This window comes from Bicyclus anynana, chromosome 14 (assembly GCF_947172395.1).
Source record: "Bicyclus anynana chromosome 14, ilBicAnyn1.1, whole genome shotgun sequence".
NCBI classification, from domain to species: Eukaryota; Metazoa; Arthropoda; class Insecta; order Lepidoptera; family Nymphalidae; genus Bicyclus; species Bicyclus anynana.
Window position 1 is genome coordinate 704,437 of NC_069096.1, and position 17,977 is coordinate 722,413.

Consider the following 17,977-nt stretch of genomic DNA (forward strand, 5'->3'; position numbering starts at 1 on the left):
TGACTCAAACTCTTGGTCGGACAAGCTTCAAAACTGTTGTGCAAACTTTGAGCACAAACTCATGCTTTTGACGTAACTTTTAGTGTTATCAATAGCATATTTTTAAAGTTAAGTATCTTTGACGTAGAGTTTGACTCTATTTCAGCGTCTCGTATTACACACTTCTCTTTATCCTCTTTCTCTATTGCACATACTCGTTCGTATAGATTGACGATTCGAAATGAATTTATTGTTATTACTGAATGAATGGAATTTGAGTACATGTTCAATCATTCCACAATAAATATTCATGAATCAGGTTCTATCAGTGAGTTCTAGTTTTTCATATAATTTATTTAATCAATTCTAGTATAATTCCTATTGAATTTGTGTAAAATTAAGAATGTGTGTTACGCGCAAATCACTTCAGGAAGAATTTGAAATTCAAAATGAGTTTTTTAAGCAGTGTAGCGATCAAGTTCAGAAACGTTTTCTTTTTATTGACGTTTGTATTTATTTTTAGAATTGTTGTACATTAGACAACGGTTAAACGGTTGTAAGACCTGTCGTGCTGTATGGATCAGAATGTTGGACGGTGAAAGGGACCGATAGTAAACGAATGCATGTGAACGAAATGCGTATGTTGAGATGGATGTGTGGTGTGACAAGAATAGATAAAATAAGAATGAGTATATAAGAGGAAGTCTGAAGGTGGCGCCAGTGACAGAAAAATTGAGGAGTAGAAGGCTAGCTTGGCATGGACATGTAATGCGTAGGGAGGAAAGTCATATTACTAGAAAAATGTTGAATGTGCAAATGGAAGGACATAGAGGAGAGGAAGGCCAAAGAAGAGATGGTTGGATTGTGTGAAAGAGGACATGTGTGTAAAAGGAGTGGATGATGAGTTGACGAGTAATAGAGACGAATGGAAAAGATTGACATATTTTTCCCACCCCACTTAAGTGGGATAAGGGTAAGGAGATGATGATGTTGTACATTAGAATTCATAAAATAAAAACAAAAGTTCAACAATATTCAATGCAACAAACACTCGTATATTATGTCAAGGTTTGTCCCAGCTGCTAGTAATAGACGTATTTTGTCGTCAGGCATACGAGATGCGGTTCCCCAGCTGCCCGCAGATCCCGGTGGTGATCGAGTGCGTCATCACCGAGGACAGCTGGTCGGCGGACGACTCGCAGAGAGACACCACCAGGAAGTGCCAGCTCAACGTCGAGGCGCCGTATTTGCTGAAGAAGGTATAACAGGCGTATGTGATGTCAGGCATACGAGATGCGGTTCCCCAGCCGCCATATATGTATGTATAGTGTAACGGAAAAATACTCCAACGGAATCATAATCCATAATAATATAATCCGATCAATTTAAACATTGGAAGTTACATAAATTCCCACCAAGCTGAATATCGATAAGATTGTTTAAAATATCATTAAAAATTAAATCTGAAAGTTCCCCATCTTTAACTTGTCTTCCTCGAACCTCAGTTGCTGCTCATCAATCATCTCAATCATCATCTTTTTAGGGTATATCTACAATTTTGTCTAAGGTATTTTTATGATAAAACTTACAGTTTTGCTGAAAATCGCGAAAAACTCATTTTTTTGACCTTTGACCTTGAATATTTTTATTTCCTTACAGGGGAAAGATAGGGAACTTTCAGATTTTGTTTTTAATGATATTTTAAACAATCTTACCGATTTTCAGCTTGGTGGGAATTTAGGTAACTTTACTCTTATTTTTTGGTTTAATTTGACCGGGCTAATAACAGTCCAACGGAATTATAGTCCAAGGGACTTAGAACATCTCAGTATCTAGCCCGACTTTATAACCGTGGGGCTATTGTGATAACATATGTTTGAATAGGTACCTCTGTGATTTACTTGGATATTATTGACATGATTTAGGTGTGGATTAGGTACCTTATTTAAATGGAGAGTTTTACGGGAATTATTCAGTAAAATATATCTTAAATATATGCTAAATTTCTTTTAAAATACATAAATAAGCTCGAGTAGTGAGTCTTTGTATAACACTTAAATTACAGGCCTATAGAGATTTGCATCGACCATTATCAAGTTGGGGGGTTAAAATAAAGTCTTAAGCCGGGTCATGACGTTAAGAACTTTTTCTTCTATCGAAATAATACTCAGCACTAGCCCGGAGTTTAATAATATACTCAGAGGCTCAATTATCCGCCCACTTTAATATGACGCGACTATATTAAAGTGGGCCAGCTGAAGCCACCATGAACCCCCTCAGCTTTCAATATAGTTGTTCTTGTTTGTCCTAGATGATCGGTGTGGATTACGTGTACTTCATTCAGAAGAACCACCTGGACCTCAAGAGCAGAGTGCTAGAAATCGAAGCCACGAACGAGACCTTCGCCGCCAGGGTCGGAGTTGTCGAGAAGTGTAAATATTATGTAAGTTATGTTACTGTACCTACCTACTGCTTCGATGGTAAATCTGAAAAAAACATGATATTTTCCAAAAAAAGAACGTTGTACCAGTCCACCAAGTATCCTCCTGCATTAAAAAAATCTTGGTGCATTGAAAAGCGAATGAAGCCGTTAGTCATAGAATCAGAGTGATAGGGGTTTTGAAAGACAATCGGACAAAGTGATCCTATAAGGGTTCCATTTTTTATACTCGGACGTTTGGAATTGGAACCCAAAAAAATAGTATTCGTAAAAGCATCCCAAGTATTCGTGTTGCTTACATTATTATTTGTGAATGGAAAACAAACATAGCGAACATTATTTCCAACACGTGGCTATATCGCGATAGTGTTTAGGTAACACAATTTGCTGGCCTTAGGCAACGTTCACACTTGACGTGATATTAACCAACGAATCTTGGCCGGCATTACGCAGCTGATACTCATACTTGCACATACTATTCTTAAAACTAGCGAAAAGAGACATTTTCTTTCTCTCTTTCTATTATAAGCAAAATGTTATTTTTAACAATTCAAATTCATATCTAGAATACTTTATTTCATGTAGATTTTAATTTAAAAGCCCTTTTGAAAAGTCCAGTCAAGACAAGTCAAGTCAAGGTTAACAAGTGATAAGTACAATCGAAATCTTATCATTAAAGTCTAACTGATATTACTACTTTAATTTCAAGTTAACGACTTTAACTATCACCATTACTTTACAACAACATACATTGTATAGTCTGTGAAAGATGGTAGCACTTGTAGTCGGTTTTTCTGCTGCTATTCTAACGGCCAGTTTCTTCATCGCAAGTAATAATCAAAGTAACGTCATAAATCAAAAGTGACGGTGAATAATAAAGTCTTATTTACTACTTACTACTTTTACTGTTACTTTAGCTTTACATGAAGAAACTGGCTGTTAGTGTATTTATTAAATAATAAATAAATTGATAAATATATTTACGTCAGTGTGTCTGCTTCTTTATAACATGTAAGGCTGTGACGCACGGCAGCTATTTACAACGCTTTCAGCTTCGCAAATAACTTCGTTTTAGGGAATGTTGCTACAAGAGCGCTTTTTGATGGCTACTGTAATAGTTTAGGTGTATACGAGTACATTTAACATAGCTAACATATGCCTTGCGACATTGTTTATGTTATATATTAAACCAAAATCTATTAAATCATTTTTAATGCCTTACTCCAAGCAAAGCTTAACTTACGGCCAGTTTCTTCATCGCAAGTAACGGTCAAAGTGACGTCATAAATCAAAAGTGACGGTCTTATTCACTGAAAAATAAAGTTTTTTAACTACTTATACTACTTTTACATGAAGAAACTGGCTGTTAGTAACGCAAATCATATGAAAATCCGTTCAGTGTTGCACATTAAACTCAACAGACCATCTCTGTTCAAATTGAAATAAATATTATTTCGTTTGTGTTATTTTTTTATCGATGCCTGAAATATGTAAATGGATTTTATTATTTTCATTTATTTAATTTATTCCACCTCTCTCGATTACTGTGTGACATTATATCAGGCAGTGATTGATTGGTTGTGATAAACAATGTGAAAAAAAAAACAATTTCGCACGGTTTCAAGAGTTTGTGTATGTCGATAAAAGTAAACAAAACGATATTTGTACAAATTATCGTATACCATGTTTATTTGTTAATGAAATTTATCTGATAAACTGAAATCACCTCCGCCACACTTCCGTTATCACTCTCGGAGTGTCAATAGATAACGTATATAAAGAGGTAGGTACAATTATTAGCGTTGATACTCGTAAGTTCTTGACATTTCACTGGTGTTGGCTTTTAGCGGCCTTGTACGTTTCACGCATTACGAGTATATAAGCATGCATCTTTCACGCATCTCGATAAGAATAATTAACAATGGCTTAAAATTAATACTTGTTTTAAGGGCAAATCTCCTCATTAATAAAGAGGGCTAGAGCTTGCAGGACCTATGTCGCTCCAATATCGCTCAGTGGGACTTCAATATCGCTTGGCAATCTCTAATCCTGTTGAGATAAGATATACAATTTTAAAACCTTTAAGCTAATCTTCATAATAAACGTACGTACGTATTTTTAGAATAATATACTTATCTAGACTAGCAAACTGTAATATGTTACTGTACTCGTAGTAAGAAACGTTTAGAACTATTAAGTATTGCATTTACTGCATCTACTGGTATTTCTGTTTTTAGAACCAAATCCGCAAAATTTTCATTGATCACTACAACAAACACAATTGACGACACTAATATAGATAAGTGGATCAAATCACGTGAAGATAAATAATCGGGTATCTTAATCGGATATCGACAAATGCAGACGGGTTTCATTTAGCTGTTTATCTTTTTTATTAAAATTAATTATATTTTAGCAAGTAGCCTAGCGTCTTTTGAATTTCAAATCTGTCAGTCAGCACAAAAGAAGGAGTTAAGTTCAGTTAAGAAGTTTTACTAACTTCGGAATTTAGATTCTACCGAAAAGATCCGGCAAAAAACACGGTAGTTGTTCAGTAAAAATAAATAATTATCTCACAGCTGGAATTATACAATTTTATAGTTCAAGTTAAGTTATTCTTGCGTGAGCAGAAAAGAGATTGATTAAATGTTTCAGTATTACAGAAAGCACTTACGTTTAACAACTAGAACAACCTTTATATGTCCTTAAAAATCTTTGTTATAAATTCTAAGGATTGCTTTTGAACCTTGACATGTTAAAAGTAACACCAACTTCAACCAAGGATACGTCTGAGGGTAACTCTTTGAACGTATAAATAAGTTTAGAACAAGTCTTGTTGTAGAATGCACTGCACATGCTGTGCTATAAACAGATAAACGTCATAACGCTGCATTCTCTGTAGAGATTTATAGCCTTTGTTTATGGCCTTCAAAGCTGTAACTGTTATAATAGTTCGGGGAACTTGAGCATGTTGCATCACGTATACTCTCTTGTTATCTTCTTTTTAATAATAATAGCCATATCTTTGAAACATGACCAATATTCCTTTTTGTCCTCAAACTAAACAAAAGATATTGCTAGAAGTGAGAACGAAAATTGTACAATCGATCTTTCGTATTTGGATCCGGCTCCAATCGTATAGTTAACGAGGTTTTAGCTGTCCTGTCCTTTGAACACAATTCTTTATCAAAATAATAAATATACATATTAGATACATTACCAGTATTACATGACATCATTATTGAAATTTGGTGGTCAGTAAGCAAAAACTTGGTCTGTTTATAACCTCTTTTGGTGCGGGCAACTGAGACCAGTCCGTATCCCTAGAGTTGTTTAGTATACTGATTTGTGTTGTAAAACCATCGCTTATTTTGGCCACCAAGAAACAGTATTGTATTTAGATCTTAAGGAGGTGGTTGCCGGTGAAATTACAATTATAAAGTAGCGCATTTTAAGACGTGTTTCTCGCTCCTCTTTATGCAGTTGTGTAAGATTTGATGAATCATGTCTTCAACGATTTCTTTACACTTAATGCTGATGTTGAAGGCTCCATTGATAACTCATACGAGTAACCTCTCTACATAGAACTTAAATTGTTTTAGAAACCTGCCTTGGTGATTTCACTTTTATCTTAATAGTTTCTGAGTGTTCATGATAAGCCAGATGATTTAAATTACTCGTATTTTTGAATTTATTAGAGTTGTAGCTTATAAACACTGATGTACTAAGGAATCGATGCGGTCCAATTAACGCAAACGTACGCCAGGCTTGAGACTCGTGTGTGTCAACAGCTGTCGAAGGCAATTGCATGCCGCTCTAATTGCAAGGGGATAAGGTTCATTATAGACAGCGGTAGTTGAATACACGAGTATATGCAAGGGTATTGGATGTGTATAGTCATCAATAAACGCCTTCCTGGTGTAATACTCGTAGCTCGAGGATATTGCAAGGTCGCATTGTAGGACTTGGATTGTTTATTTTATTTATAAGTGCTCCTCTGCGATCTCAACTGATGTTAATTGAATCTAAGGGAGGGTGGTGGTGTACACATACATCAAAATATATGTATAACCAAATTATCTCATGCCTTCGGTTCCGCATCCGGTATCGGCTTGTAGAAGTTTTTTTGACCTACGAGAACAGTAGTACCGCCGCCAAGCAATTTGACGTAAGGGGATGTGATGTAGATTTTCATTCTCCTCCAAACAAGTTAGCCCGCTTCTATCTTAGATTACATTATAACTTACCATCAGGTGAGATTGTAGTCTACAGTACAAGACTTTTTTTATCAATGCTTTTTGACGCTTTTTATGGTTGTTTTGTTCACCATTAGGTGCATCCAGACAATCCAGATTGGACATGTTTTGAGCAGAGAGCGTTGCTCGATGTGAAGAACTTCTTCGGTCTCGAGAACACCGTGGAGAAGATCGCCATGAAACAGTACGCCGCCAACATAGCGAAAGGTAATGTGGAAAAATTATTGAGAATTCTATTTACCGCAATTTACTATAAAGGGTGCTGGGAGTATTTCCCATAACTTTGAGGTTATATTCTTTACCAAAAATTTATTAAAAATGTCCAAAGAACATGTGTTCTAAAATTAATATTTTTGGAGTAAATAACATTTCTTTTGTAAATAGATCTTAAAATTTGACCCTTATATGCATAATTAGTCAAATAATTAGTTAGACGTAGCCAAACTTTAAAATTTTAAAATGCAAGGATAGATAAAGGCATGTGTTAAATGGATAGTCGGAATTATTTTGTATGAAAACATGAAAAGTTTTTAATTTTTAGTTAAAGAAATATTAGTTATGCAGTTCGGTTCCTATTAGTAGACTCGTTAACACCTAGAAGTTATGGAAAATACTCCCGAGTCCCGAGCATCCTGAACCTTCATATATGAATATTCAAGAAGACATTCCGATTTTCATTTTAAACAAAGGATGTCAAATTTACAGTTTAAACAATAAATATTATTTGAATTTAAATATTTGAATTTTAATATATTGAATTTAAATAGTCTTGAAATATCAAGAAGATAAACATCAGAATCTCATTAGACAGATGCCTGAACACGCAGAAGTTTTTAAAATTTCTTGACAAACTAATTTAAATGAGACCTGCGACGACGTTGGCGTGTCACCACTCACGATTGAATGAATTTCAGCATTGACATTTGATTTACATAAACTTCATGAATGCCTCACTTTGCTTTAACACCCTCATTTACGTATATATCTTGATCGAAAAGAGGATTTGTCATGTTAAAATGAATGCATAAATAAGAATAAGGATGATTCAATATGCTTATGATTAAGACCATTTTCTGCTGGGCATTGTGGCTTTACCTAAATCAGTTATTTATTTAAATATGTATGTATTAGGCATTATTTGTTGCGTTCAACAAATAGTCAAGAAGCTCATTAAGCTCAACAAGTTAGTAATTTTCACGGTCATATTTGTTTTGTTTACGCACGCACATAAGTCAGTAAGATGACTTAGTAGGAAAGTATTATAAGGAGTATAAAAATAAACTCACAAATAATATTTGTAATTTTGTATGCCCGCCCATTCGAGTCAAATGATCTCGAATGCACCTTATGGGGCGTTTTTGAAAGATGTCCCCAGTCCTGTTATCTCCGAAACTAGTAGGTAGTAGCAGTTACTTCTACAGAATTCTCTACTGTTAGCATACTTTAAATATAATACAATGAAAAAATACCCAATTCCGCTTACACGCGCGCGGTCGTTGGTCAAATCAAAATCCGTGAGTTTCCTCGACATTCTGTGACTCACTTCTGTCCGCCCCTTTTGCATGAAATCAGTCCCACAGTTTGAAGGAAAGCGAGACTAAAAATGTCACACATGACACAAGATCATCATCATTATCATTAGCAGCCGATGGACGTTCAGAGCTGGACATAGGCCTCTTGCATGGACTTCCAAACTAAGCGGTCTCGAGCCGCCAGCATCCAGCGACTCCCTGCAACCCGCTTAAGAGTGTGCAATATGTAATTTGGTGGTTCCAAATGGTTCTGGATCTCAGATTCTGGAAAGTTAGGAGTCTGATATTTGGGTAAATGATATTTCAAAGTGTTAGCTTCGTTATGACTATACAAAATACATAATATATAAAACTTTTACTCGATAGTTTAATTTATTGAAAAATACATGTTTTGCTCACATTTTGCTTTCAACCTCAGGAAAAGCAAACTTATTTTCTTAAATTTTTGTTTTGTATCTATAGAAAATTATATCTTGATATATATCTTGAATATGGCCATTTTGTTTTTCGTTATGTTGTTAAATTGACTTGCAATTAGGTAAAAATGGTTTTGGCGCTCACGTCATAAAATTTGCGTCGCGCGTCAATCGCTCCGTGCTTTTCACTCACGTGAAAGTCGTTTGCGCTTCGAATTTTATCCATATCGTACCGAAGTACCTCTTAACATAATCAGTTAGTAAACAGTTTCAGTGTCTCGTATTGTCGCGCAGGGAAGGAACTGATCGAGGAATTCATGAAGGAGGTGCACGCGGGCGGCGTGACGGAGCTATCGCCGTGGAGCGCGGGCGAGCCGGCGCGCAACCGCGAGCTGCGGCGCGTCGTGGCGCGCGGCGCCGAGCCGCTGTCGCCGCGCCCCGCCGCCGAGGGCAAACGCCTGTCCATCGCAGGTACCAGTGCTTGCTATTTACTCGGTGAACTTCGTATTACCTAAAATTTGTTACTTTTATAAACGACTAGCAGGTGTCAGCGTAAATTTAGTTTTTCACAAATCCCTCGGGAACCATGGACTTTTTCGGGATAAAAAGTAGCCTATGTGTTAATCCATGCTATAATATATCTCAATACCAAATTTCAGCTAATTCCGTTAAGTAGTCGAGGCGTGAAAGAGTTACAAACATTCATATCATTAAAATGTCATCAGTTTTTGCAAATTTCGGGAAACCCTGGATTTTTTCGGGATAAAAAGTAGCCTATGTGTTAATCCAGAAACAAATCCATTTCCATTCCAAATTTTAGCCAAATCGCTTCAGTAGTAGCGGCGATAAAGAGTAACAAACATCCAAACATACATCCAAACATCCATACAAACTTTCGCGTTTATAATATTAGTAGGAATCTATTAGGTTATGTGAAGGTGGCTAAACGTACTGGTCCAGGTCTGGCTGGTACCACTCTATCGGCAAAGACGCACTGCCTAGCGTTTTAGCGTCCGGTACGATGTGTAGAAATCGAAAGGGGATTTTCATCCTCCTCCTACCATGTTAGCCCGCTTCCATCTTAGATTGTATAATCACTTACTTAATCACTCACTTAGATTGTTGTCAAGGGCTAACTTGTAAAGAATAAAGAAACGTAACTACGTCGCACAAGAAAGCCACGCTGCAAACAACAAACGCCGCAACCTAAAGCTAAAGGCGGTGTTTTATGGCGTGTTGCGACTACCGGCGTCATCGTCCGTGTCATATAAAATGTATGAATACTACAAAAGAAGTGGTCGGTGGCGACGTTTTGTACTGCGTTTTTAGGCTGCGGCGTGCCTCCCGTGTGCGGGGACACTAAGATTGTTCATGACCTCTGACGAGCGGCAGTGCGTACTTAGTGAGTAACGCTCGATACTTTCAATGCCTTATCCGGGGAAGTTTTATCGACATGCTTATCGCCCAGCAGCTGTGTTCCGATGTGAAGCGTTTGATTACCGGTGCTCATCTCCAGGACGCTCAACACATACCTATGTGAAAACCATACTGAAAACGTCAACTTGTTAAACTTCAGGTCCAAATTAAATTTAGGAGTATGTCTAAATTACGAGTATATTAAGCCCTAAGGTTATCAGAATTACGTAGTTGGTTTCAGCAATTTGGTACGACCCCGCGCATTAGTGATATACCCAGATTGGTCTTCATGTTAAAGGCATCAGATTTCTAAACCATTAGCGATATTAAATCTAGCTTTCCATTATATTTTGAGCAGTAACGTATCAAGTAAAGGTACTTACGATATTAACAATGCGTGTTCTTACATAAAGTCAAAGCGCTAGAGACAATTAAATTTTATAGCCCATTGTGCCAACAATACTAATCTGACATGTCTTGAGTTGAACTTCGTAAGATGTAGGCACTAACAAGATTTACGAGTACAAATAAAGTTCCAGCGAGGCTTTCAGAGAAAAGCAATTTGCGTCTGACACGAAAAGGAAAATTAACTCGGCACTTAGCGGCTCCGCGTAGCACAATCAATTATCCCTTATCTGCTGACTTAGATTCAAAGAGCGTCTTAGGCTGTCTGTCCACAGGAGATGTCACGTCATCTTGATACTTGGGCCTAAGGCTCAGGATGTCTACTGGAGATGTCGTCATCCTAATTCAAAATTTATCTGCAAATTGTCTCCGAAAAACTCGAAAAGTAATTGATTGATTGACTTTAGTTTTAAGAATGGTTTTTTATATGTAGGCTCTGGATTGTAAATGATCAACTATCAAAGAATCGGACAGACAGGAGATCATTAAATTAGATTAATTCACCGAGTTTTTGGGTCATTGTCTTGACAGACACTCTGGTGCTGCAAGTTAGAAAACATATATTATATGTATATTTATCTAAATCAAATTGGACTAGCAATGATGACAAAGAAACTCTTTTTTCACTGCTACGAATAAGAAATCGGGTCACTTTGCTGGACCTATAAATAAATCAAAGAGGGTCCGGCAAAATGTCTCCTCAGACCTAACCCCACAGACGCAATGGCGTCGTTTTGGGCAGTAAACAACGCGTGGCATAAAACGTAGATTAATATCGACGTATCTCTCTCTAGAGGCCGTTAAAAAGATAATGGCTTATGGTCTGGTTTATGGTTTTCTTTGAGCTATTTAACGAAATCACGTCGTTTCGGTGTTTTTTCACCGATTTAGGGGGTGTTCAGTCCTGTCAGCTTTTATTACAGTAATGGTAAACGGACAGTTTGAAGGCTTAGTAGGTAACCCATACAGTGAACCCTGCCTTCTACATCCAAGGCCTTCGATTCCATTCTCACCTTTGGCTGTATATTATAAGTATTTACTAATATGCTGGTAAACCTTAAACAATGCCCGCCTGTTACCTGAGCCATAAGTGTCAAGTTCCTGTAAATACAATGACAATCACGTAGTACTTCCCCGGAAGAGCTAATAGAGATCTACTACTACTACTTACTAATGTGGCTGTGAATACGTGTTACGTAATTTTCTGATTTCTAATTATTGAACTTTATGTACACTCCAAACCCACATCTCGACATTATATATACAATATTTGGGTACTATTTGTTTAAACAATTTTCGTTGTTTACTATATGCGATTAATAAAATTAAGACAATTAGGCAATTTCGGCACGCTTGACATATCTAATAGTACAAATTCGTTAACTAAAACCCTTTCCTTTGCCAAATAAATATAACATTATGTAACATGGGATAGATACCCACCTGGAAAAACAATGTCCCGCAAACGGCTACACATTATAAATTCCCAAGGACGTATGCTATACGCGTACATTCCGTGAGGAAAATAAAACAGATGGAAAAAGCTGAATAAAATATAAGGGGTTGAAATTACCATTTACAATATTTAAAAGCGCGGAAAATATTAACCAGGGACAGCGAAGTGGAAAAGTTGTGCATAAATTCAAGAAAATGAGAAAATTATCATCGTCACATTACCAGGACGTAGACATTTTCTATGTTTCTAATAAAAAAATGAGAAATAAATAAAAGTACCTACTCTCTTTTATTTATTAACACAGCTTAACTCTGGTATGGCCTTCGATCGTCAGTGTTTTTTTTGACATATATGCTTTCGATGCCCGTCATTTTTAACCGACTTCAAAAAGGAGGAGGTTCTCAATTCTTAAGCGGTAGGTACATTGCGATAATTATTGTATTTACACAAATATTAACTGTAATTTTTGGACGGCATAATTATTATACTTTATTGTCCGTATTACATAATATTTAAGAATCAAACGAACTTACCTTGTGAAGTTTGATATCTAATTATACGAGCGTCTTGACCGAAGATGATTAGGTTTACTAAGCAGCATGTGGCAGATTATGCTGTCCTTATCACACTTTTAAAGATTCCTATTCGATAAAAAGAATCTTTATTTAACACTGGTAACACCTCCCCACCTCCCCATTTGCGCTCCCACGCCGACCGGTGACCATTACTGTCATTTTTCAGAGGTTTTATTTTTTCGATTGATTTTAGGGCTTAGAAGAAGGGACAGGGTGGGAGTATAATCATCTTCGGTCAAGACGCTCGTATAATTAGATATCAAACTTCACAAGGTAAGTTCGTTTGATTCTTAATTATACTTCGCATCTCTCCCGAAGATGATTAGGTTTACTAAGCAGATGTTTAGAGTATCGAAAAAATGCAAATATCATAGCGATCAACAACAATTGTAATAGGTACTACTATAATTACAATATTAATATTAATTGATATTAAAATAAGTAATTGAATAAAAATCAACACTTCAAAGGTTTAACCAAGGATTATTAAAAAACAAAACATAATTTTTTTTTTTTTTTTTATGCTTAACTTTTTAAAAATTATGTTAACAAAATTAGTTTGATTTGATTATCAGTTTGACTTTATTATAATATTTAAGAAAAACATTTGACGATTTTGACCAACCGAACCGAAATTATTAGGTTTTCTAATAATTTCTAAATGAACACCTGCTCTGTGCGCGGCTAATGTTGGTGCATGTCGCGTACTATGACCGCTTGTATAAATTAACACCAACACCAAATTTTTCTAATCTTGTATCCAATGAGACAATGTCTGGAAGTATATCTTTTTATGCGATTTTGGGTAACTAATAAAAAGAAAATCTTCTTGGACCAAGTATTTTCAATGTATGTTTTAATGCACAGACCTGGACCTTGGCTTTTTTTTTTTTTTTTTTTTTTTTATAAATAATCAATGGTTGATAAAACATAGGATGTCGATGGTGTCGGGGTTTTACTAATTCGTATTTATAAAGGACGTTTTTTTTTTTTTTTTTTTTTATTGCGCTGATGCTTATGCCAGAAGGGTTATTGCTTTTTGTGACAAGTCCTTTAGTGAAATCAAGTCATTAGGGTAATAATTTTGTAGACTAAGTTAGAATTTCAAGTACCTATTATAATATTGACTTTAGAATAGTTTAAATTTTTAGAATTATTACAATATACTGCTAAGCTAGAATTAGGTTGTTCTTGTAAGGCTATTTTAGGTTAATATAATAAATAAATATTATATTGTAGGTTTTTTTTTTTTTTACGAACAACGCCTTTTAAAATATCATTTAACTGTGTCACGGCGAGTGATTTCCGACTTAGCAGAGTGGAAAGCTGTTTAACGTACTATATATACCTGCCGCACAATTTTGTTTTTTATTTTTAATTTTTATTTATTTATTTATTTGTAAAAAATTCGATGAATTGTGTCGTATTAGCGTCACAATAATTATATTGTTTGTCTTTGCAAAAGAGCCACCATGATTTTATAAGTATAAATAATAGAAAGGAAGACAATTTTAAGTATTTTAACAGATATTTATTAGGCTGAAAATAACTTCAAATCACTTCAAAAACCACCAGGTTATACCAGGTAAACAAGGGTTGAGTGGGCCAGTATAGCAAAACAACAATGAACGTCTCATTTAGATATTAAACTGATCGGAGGAAAGGTAGAAAAAAGACGACTTTTCCCATCGAAATATCAACGCTACAATAATATCTGAATTTAGGTCTAGTTTTCGTGAAGCTTCTCTTGATATTTGTGGTTTTATTTGCTAAACCAATTTTAAATTTGATAAATTAAATACAAGATTACCATAATTTAACAAAACAACATACATACAGCCGAACATAGATCCTCCTTTCTTTTTGGAAATCGGTTAAAAGCTTAGACAGCAGTTTCCACTAAGTCTCTGTATTGAAAAATTAATGAGATTCAAAATCTGCGGCTACATTGATAAGATGCAAATATGTGTAAGTTGTGTTTTTCGCACCATTATATCATGTAAGATTTTATTTAAATGTGAGTACTGTATGCCGCACTTTTTTTTTTTTTTTTTTAATATAGGTAATTGCCGTAATATTATCCATTCTTAATAAAATGTCGCAATTGCTAAGATGTAAAAATACGTATAAATTTAAAGACTATAAAAAGCTGCAAGGAGTTGAAGAGTATTTATGTGAGAACATAGTTTTGTAGACCACTATTTGTAGACAGTGGTACCTAGTGAACTTTTTTTTTTTTTTTTTGCAGGATGCACCTGATAATGATGCATCACTATAAACCAAAATGAAATATTCCATATATATAAATGAACTTTCTACAACCTCAAATAAATACATATACAATGTTTTGTTGTTTGTACATAATTCTATACGCTTTTTCTTGCTGTCGGGTAAAGTTGATATATTATTGGTAGATAGTCCTGAATCAAAAATAAATCAGGTGTAGATAAATATTTAACGAAACAAATGAGCCTGAAAATTGTATAATTAGGTACAATTTCAGTCAGTCAGTTTTTAAAAACATGAAAATTAATAAATGAATTAACATAGTTTGGAACCGCGCGTTTCACGCGATTTCAACTCGCACTTGTCCCGTTTTATGGGTACATTTGACTTTTAATATCATTGTTTTAGAAACTAATTTTAAAAGGTCAAACTATAAAACGCCTTTCCGATGCATAAAAAATCGTGTAGATAATTCACTGACAAATAACGATCTTAGGTTTTAGTAATGCAAGTAAAAAATGGATTTCAAATAGATAGTTGTTCCATATAAGGCGGAAATATATTTTATCACTCTTTGCAAGTGGTAGTAAAAATTAAGCATCTTTTACTCTATTTTTGAATGTTTTTGTTTGATATAGAGTGCTATAGGAATTTCTTAACCTTTAATGATTTCCAATCCAAAATAATTTTAGCATTCGTATTATGCCATTCCTTGCAGAAATACTGAAGTCTGTCAGCAGACGGTAATTTTTTCTTGCACAAGCTTCGAGAGTTGTTTGTCGGCGATAGAAATCACGCGGCGCGGGCGCTCGTGCCGGCGGCGGAGGTGGGCGTCGAGCATGGTACACCGTAGGGTACCCTCGCGGCTCGGCGGCTGGTGCCTGCGGTGCCCCCCGTGCGTTTAAAGCTCCAGGATTACGAGCTGAACTAGTTGGATGCGCGAGAATCTCAAGTTCCAATTCCGACGCTGATGTTAACAAGGCCTTAAATGATTTTTGATGTTCTGACAAAATTTGACCCAAATAAATTGCCGTAATTTGTATTTTTATCAAACCTCATTGTTATGAAATCTCTATAATGAGAGTCACAAAGTAACGAAATCGATTTGCGTCACTCAGAATTTTTTAAAAGGCGATTTAAATTTCAGGGTTTATTAAAGGAGCTTTCGTATAATTATGCAGTTTTAAGCTGGTAAATAATGTTTTAATAGGTCCAATCATTCGTCCTTAGGTAACCCGTTAGTTAGTATATTTTTCCATCATGTAGCTAAACCTTTTGTAAAATTTCTCCATATGAGGTTTGTACAACAACAACAACCAGCTGTAAAATATCAGGATCTAAATCTTCTTCTATGTCGTCTTGTCTTCGACGAAATAATAACCAATTACATTGGGTAATTGTCTATTAACCTTTATAATTTTAAATTGTGTAGGTAGGTAAATAGTTTATATTGTTCAAGATGATAATTCACACACGCAATGCGTCGGAATTATACCTATATTATCCACACGCAATAAATGCCGGGATAAAATTTCCACACACGTTATACGTCGGGATAAGTATGTTAAAATACTAAGAACAATATTTCATTCTTATTATGCAATAATAATAATATAATAATTCACACACGCAATGCGTCGGAATTATACCTATATTATCCACACGCAATAAATGCCGGGATAAAAATTTCCACACACGTTATACGTCGGGATAAGTATGTTAAAATACTAAGAACAATATTTCATTCTTATTATGCAATATATGCCGGTAGGTACATAATTTCCACAAACGGTTTACGTCGGGATAAGTATGTTAAAATACTAAGAACAATATTTCATCCTTATTATGCAATATATGCCGGTAGGTACATAATTTCCACAAACGGTTTACGTCGGGATAAGTATGTTAAAATACTAAGAACAATATTTCATCCTTATTATGCAATATATGCCGGTAGGTACATAATTTCCACAAACGGTTTACGTCGGGATAAGTATGTTAAAATACTAAGAACAATATTTCATCCTTATTATGCAATATATGCCGGTAGGTACATAATTTCCACACACGGTTTACGTCGGGATAAGTATGTTAAAATACTAAGAACAATATTTCATCCTTATTATGCAATATATGCCGGTAGGTACATAATTTCCACACACGGTTTACGTCGGGATAAGTATGTTAAAATACTAAGAAAATTATTTTATGCATACGCAATAAATGCCGGTACGTCGGAATGTTACATCCATATTTTCATTATACCATAGGCACACAATAAATTTCGAGATATAAACTCCATATACTTTTTTATTTTACTTAGTGGGTAAGCTTAAATAAAAAATGGTCTTACCTTGCCATTCCTGGTAAGTTGCGTCTTGTGTCGGTGAATACAAATAATCTTCCTTCGATGATCCTTCCGAAGAAAAAGATATGGAGATGATTATTTTCCTTCTACTTACGTTTTTAGAACTTTTTTCACTATATCACTTGATCGCTTTCTTTTTCCCATATTTTAATATGTATTTTGATGTTGGACGAGACGGAGCAAAACGACGTGTAACTTGGACAACACAAAATCCCGTAATGACAGTAATGGTCACCGGTCGGCGTGGGAGCGCAAATGGGGAGGTGGGGAGGTGTTACCAGTGTTAAATAAAGATTCTTTTTATCGAATAGGAATCTTTAAAAGTGTGATAAGGACAGCATAATCTGCCACATGCTGCTTAGTAAACCTAATCATCTTCGGGAGAGATGCGAAGTATAATTTGAACATGATGCCGTACATTTTACAATGACCTTAAATCATATGGGTGTAAGGTTGTGATCCTTGGCTTTCGACCCCTGCGCTGGAAATAATGTATGGCGTTTACGGATAAAGTATCGCTATATGTGAATGAATGAATGAATGATATTTTATTCATGAAAATGTAGGTTTAACATGATGGTACATTTATAAAATTGAGCCTTTATACATTTTACCATAAGTGGTGTATGAATTATCTTAAATAATTAAATACATTTGAACGAAAAAATAAAACTAAATTAATACAATGTCACATTTACAAAATAATAAGTTACAAAATGTCCATGTCCATAAAATAATCTTGAATGTCATAATAGCTTTTTTTACTAATAAATTATAAATTTTACATTTAAATACTGACCAGGGCTTCTCTTTTAGACTGTTAGGAAGTTTATTATATATTTTTATTGCCATACAAAAAGAACTCTTGGCATATATTGTCAATCTTGTCTAACCAATTTATTTTTGCG

At 35.1% G+C, this 17,977-nt stretch overlaps 2 protein-coding genes across 2 annotated transcripts in view; one reads left to right on the plus strand and one right to left on the minus strand.

The window, feature by feature from the left end:
• Positions 1 to 17,977, minus strand: part of LOC112046466 (rab GTPase-binding effector protein 1) — a 449,904-nt gene that overhangs the window by 104,806 nt on the left and 327,121 nt on the right. The gene's annotated exons all lie outside the window — the stretch shown is intronic.
• The window catches only part of LOC112046480 (protein real-time), a 70,144-nt gene that overhangs the window by 17,451 nt on the left and 34,716 nt on the right, over positions 1 to 17,977 (plus strand). Inside the window, exons 2-5 of the mRNA XM_024083108.2 lie at positions 1,089 to 1,238; positions 2,291 to 2,422; positions 6,753 to 6,882; positions 8,918 to 9,094. Of these exons, the coding sequence (XP_023938876.2) occupies positions 1,089 to 1,238; positions 2,291 to 2,422; positions 6,753 to 6,882; positions 8,918 to 9,094 (589 nt within the window). The remainder of the gene's footprint in view (positions 1 to 1,088; positions 1,239 to 2,290; positions 2,423 to 6,752; positions 6,883 to 8,917; positions 9,095 to 17,977) is intronic.